Here is a 4,952-nt window from a genome sequence, read left to right on the forward strand (position 1 = left end):
TTTTGAGGTTTGGTCCAATGCATTTATTTTCTCAAATTTTCTTTAACCTTCAACTGAGAAAAAAAGAAAAAAAATAAGTAGAATGGGAAGTAGTAAAACAAGTTATAGAAAATAAGAATGTAAACGAGTGATGAAGAGAATATTATTGCTCGATTTTTTAGTACAAAGGAGTGGTTGATATAAAGAAAATATCTAAATATTAAAATACAAAGTTTCCTTCAATTAAATTGCTAGCATGACGGTGAAAGTTGTAGTATATAGGCTTAAAGCATATAAACGTGTCTTATCTCGTTGAGAGAGCTCTTTATTATAGATAATCATGAGTCGTTTGGAGAAAATGATGGATTTGGTAGAGCATGATCTCAATGTTGTTAGATGAGGCTTAATCTCCTAAAGATTTGATAGAGAGTCCCTAACAGTTGGGGGATCTCCCTAAATTCAGGGAGGGTTATCTCTTGGCGGTTGGAAAATCGTGATTCTCGGGAGCAGTTGGAGTCCGCCTGGATTAAGATATCTTATAAGGACAAGGATGTTTTTTCAAAATTTCAGGGAGGTAGTTGAGGAGACGCCTTCTTCCAGTCGAATTCCAAGCTTTTAGGGTTTTATAGTTATTTGTTGATGTAGGTGCTACGTGTTCTCGAGGAGCTACTGGTCCTTATATGATTATGTGAGGTGGGCCTTTTGAGATTTTATGTGAATGCCTGTTAGGCCACCCGTAGACGTCGTGATATGGGCTTTGACTTTGGACGGAAGATTTCAAGTCCCTCAGCTTCTTTGTGGCTTTTGTGAGGCCTTCTTGGATTTGAGTTGGTTGTATTTTTTTTGATCAATTTATTTTTCGAAGGTGTCCTTATCGAAATCTTTAGAACTTTACTAGATTAGACTTCTTAAAAGCATCTTGGGCCCTCACCCACGTTGGGCCTCTTAGGGGCACCTTTGGCTTTGCATTTCTTTGGGAATTTGTGATCTCTTTTTCTTTTGGACTGTTTAGACATTTTTAAACAAGTTAATTTTTATGAGCATCAAGTGCAATAGACTAAAACTTGAAAAGTAGCACAAAAGGAAAGAAAAAAATGATTATTTTCCCAAAAGGAACTAGAAACACAAAAAAGAAATAGTTTGAGGATCAAAGCTATAATTTTAAATAATTTAAGGACCACAATTGCATAAATAACTTTTATTTAAGGACTAAAAAATTAATTATAAAAATAAAATGTTCTAAAATAGTTTCACGTCAGAGTCAGGTGGGTGGTGCTGGTAAATAGATTGATTGAGGTAGAAATAGAAGCGAACACACAGAAGAGAGAAACCCAGGAACTGGAATCAAACCAAGCTTTTCCTTTGAGAAAAAGAATTTCATGTCCATCTTGCCCTCCCTGAATCACGGTTCAACTTCGTCGTCTTCCTCCTCTCTCTCACCATCTCAATCTTCTACCTCAAATCATGGATCCCTCTCTTCTCCTCCTCAACTTCACCAAGCGGTCCGAATCCCCCATGAAAACCTCCGAATCTCTGATACCCCCTCCTCGCTGCCAGACCATTTCTCAGGTTCTATATCTACTTCTTCTCTTTTTTACATCGCTACTCAATCAATTCACTTGGGTATTTCTTTTCTTTGTTGCATCATAGCTTGAAAACCCTAGGTTTTTCGTGGCTTAGTTTTTTGTTGATATGTACAAATTTTCGATATGAGATTGATTTAATTACCCCTCCTGCACCTCTAAATTCAATTTTATTTGATCGCTTTCCTTACTCTCTTCTTCACGTTTTCAGATTTTTCCTCATTGGGATGTAAATGAATAAAATGTTTCAAGCTTGAGATACATTGGAGCTTCGTTATATTGATTGTTTGCTTTAGTCCAAACAAATAAGAGGTGAAACTGGACACCTTTTCCCTTCTTTATTAGTTCCCCTCATGTTGATAGCTTCTTAAACCAACCACGAGGAACAAGGCTCAAGCTTAGTTTAGATGGTCAACCTCAAGTCAAATTGAGCTTGGTTTGTTTTTCAGCCATAGGAGCGAGTCATTTGAACTGATTACGTCAAGTTGGTGTGACATTTCTACTTGTTTGGGCATTCTTAGTTGCTATTGGAACTTGGAAGTGCTTACCTTTTTGCTTTTTTCCTGTTTCAGGACAAGTGGAGCCTGCTGGAAGCTATTCAGGTGGATCTTCCAAAGAGGTAAATTTTGTTGTAGCTTGGCTCAAAACAATTTCGGACGAAACTAGCTTCATCTTTTTGTTCTTTTAATCACAAGTAGCTGGTTATTGATATATCTATATAATTTCCTATCTTTTAGGTGAAAGGGAGGGAGAGACATAACCATGGCAAAAATCCAATTAATCTAGATGGTGGCAGGACCTTGCATTCTGAGGATGCTGCTCATGGGCAGATTGCATCCATGGAGTCGCAAGGGAAAGCATCTGGTACCTTTGGTTCCCCAAACAGTCGTCAGAGTGCTGCATCTTCTAGTTCCCAGACGAGCTCTGGGCATTTAACTGGGAAAAAATCGCAGATGGTTAGCGGCAACCACTTGTTAAATTTTCATTATGATCCTATTCCTGTTTCTCGTCCACAGTCTAGGGCACCTGCTCGGCGAAAAGAACAAAAGAGAAAACCTTATAACAAGGACTTATTTTTCCAAGCAAACTACAAGTTTGTAGTGCTAGATTCCGGGACCTATGCAGCTGCATCTCTGGATCCAGACAAGATGTTATGTTGGGACGATATCATTTGCTTGAAGTACTCCACTCCTCTTCCTATCCAGTGTCCCATATGTTTGGATGATCCCTTGTGTCCACAAATAACCTCATGTGGCCATATCTTCTGTTTCCCATGCATTTTGCAATACTTTTCCATGGGTGAGGATGATCTTAAAGATGAATGCTGGAAAAAGTGCCCATTGTGCTTCACAATGATATCTTCAAAAGATTTGTACACCATCTGCATTGAGAATGTCAATCAGTACCATATCGGCGATGAAATAGAATTTGTGTTATTAACCCGTCAAAAAGATTCATTCAGTTCTTCTCTTAGAGAGAAGGGAACAATTAATATGGAGGAGGAGATTCTGGATACCTTCTCAAAGATTACCTTGACTTCAGATGTGGAGCTTTCTGTTAGAGAGGCAATGTCAGATCTAGATAGTTGGATAGCCAGAGCTGATTCAGGCTTAGTTGATGACATTGAAAAACTTCCATATGTTTGTGCTGCCATGGAACAGTTGGAACGGAGGAAGAAATATTGGATTCAGCATCGCCTTTCTAATGATAACAAGGCTAGTGCAAGTTCATATGGATCTTCACCACCTGCAAGTACTGCTGGTGCCAATTATGGCGGGCAGGAATTTGCATCAGGAACAATCTCCACTGTTAAGAACGATAAGTTTGATTCGTTTGAAAATTCATCTCCAAGCAAGGTGGCTGGAGAGTTCTGTTCACCTCAAGTTGCAGAATCAAATGAACTGTTAGAAGATCATGACAGATTGCCATGTTCTTCATTGAATGATAATAAGTATTCACAGACACATTATAATGGCATCAAGGATAGGAAAGATGGGGATTCATACAATTTCTACCAGGTCATCATTGATCTATATACTACTCTTCTTTTTCCCAATTTTTACCTGGGAAAAGTGAAATACTTAAAGTCTGAATCTAATAAGGAATGTTTAGATTTCTGGTTGAGGTCTGGGTAATCCTTCCTTTGTTGGTTTTGCTATGAATGTTCTTTGTATTGAATACAATATATCATCATAATTTTCTTCTCTCTCCATTTTGAATATTAGGCCGTTGATGGTCAGCACATTATCCTTCATCCATTATGCATGAAGTGCCTTCTACATCATTATGGCTGTTATGAAAGGCTTCCTAATAGGTATGTGCCAGGCTATTTTCTTTCACCCCTTTGTTTGTTTTTCTTTTCCATAAGTAAACAACTCAAGCATAATTTTTTTCTAGAAGGTAAGAGAAGTAATAGGCATCTAAATGTTTCCTGTCTTTTGGGGAAATTGCACAAACACTGAAATTTTTGCTCTTTCCTGTGGTGAATTTCTGTGTTTATGTTACCATAAACATGCGGAGCAGCAGACTTCGTCATCACTATCAACTGCTAACTGTGTATTCTGGTTTCCTAAGAAACTGCTATTCTGCTCTAGAGCAGGTCATATTATTCTGATTTTGTAGAAAAATACTTCTGAAAATTTAAAGGTTCATGAAGATTATGTGTTAAAATCTTACAACCAAGCAATGGAAAATGTAATGCTCATATCTCTCATGATCTGACGAGATCTAAAATTCCAGAATCACTGGAAAGATCTTACAGTTGGAGACAGTGACCCAATCAGAGGCGACGAGGCGGCGCTATCGCTTCTTAAGCCATTTCTCCTTAACAACAACATTTCAGGTGATTAGTAGTAAGATGTGTTTTCACTTTCAGAAAGTTAGACAAGCAGAGCCCTTGTTTTCTTTTGTAATTTTTTGGGTTCTTCATCGAGGGTCTCCTGGATGGGGAGCTTATTCCAATTAAGCATCATTGCGTTGAACAGTCACGTGTATTTGCTTTCACAGCTTTGTGAAATTGATGTGCGTGATGTATTACCTGCTGAATCCCTTTCTCCTTTTATGGATGAAATCAAGAACAGAGAAAAGCAAAGAAAGAGACTTGCTAAGAAGGTATAATCTTAACGCTTCACATCTGGCTAATTTTTCATTTTGTTGGGAGCTGTGCTTGATGATGTAGTTGTGTCTTCTTCCAATAAGTTGTTAGTGTCTCCCATTATATCATCTCAATGAGGAGTTGTCTTTTATGTTGGTTTGAGAGGGCATTACAGTGAGAGGCAGTTAGGTGATTTGTCAACCCAGATTAAATGTTCTGCGTAATGATTTGCAACTACAGTTGTTGCTTTTTACACTATGCACTTTTGGGAAGTAGCCTAGGCACTCAGATTTATT

The 4,952-nt window shown here is 38.1% G+C and overlaps 1 protein-coding gene across 1 annotated transcript in view; it reads left to right on the forward strand.

Moving 5' to 3' along the window:
* Positions 1,246-4,952, forward strand: part of LOC105176224 (RING finger protein 10) — a 5,246-nt gene continuing 1,539 nt past the window's right edge. Inside the window, exons 1-6 of the mRNA XM_011098954.2 lie at positions 1,246-1,548; positions 2,135-2,181; positions 2,300-3,580; positions 3,788-3,876; positions 4,302-4,404; positions 4,569-4,673. Of these exons, the coding sequence (XP_011097256.1) occupies positions 1,359-1,548; positions 2,135-2,181; positions 2,300-3,580; positions 3,788-3,876; positions 4,302-4,404; positions 4,569-4,673 (1,815 nt within the window). The 5' untranslated portion in view covers positions 1,246-1,358. The remainder of the gene's footprint in view (positions 1,549-2,134; positions 2,182-2,299; positions 3,581-3,787; positions 3,877-4,301; positions 4,405-4,568; positions 4,674-4,952) is intronic.

This window comes from Sesamum indicum, linkage group LG13, assembly GCF_000512975.1.
Source record: "Sesamum indicum cultivar Zhongzhi No. 13 linkage group LG13, S_indicum_v1.0, whole genome shotgun sequence".
Taxonomy (NCBI): Eukaryota; Viridiplantae; Streptophyta; class Magnoliopsida; order Lamiales; family Pedaliaceae; genus Sesamum; species Sesamum indicum.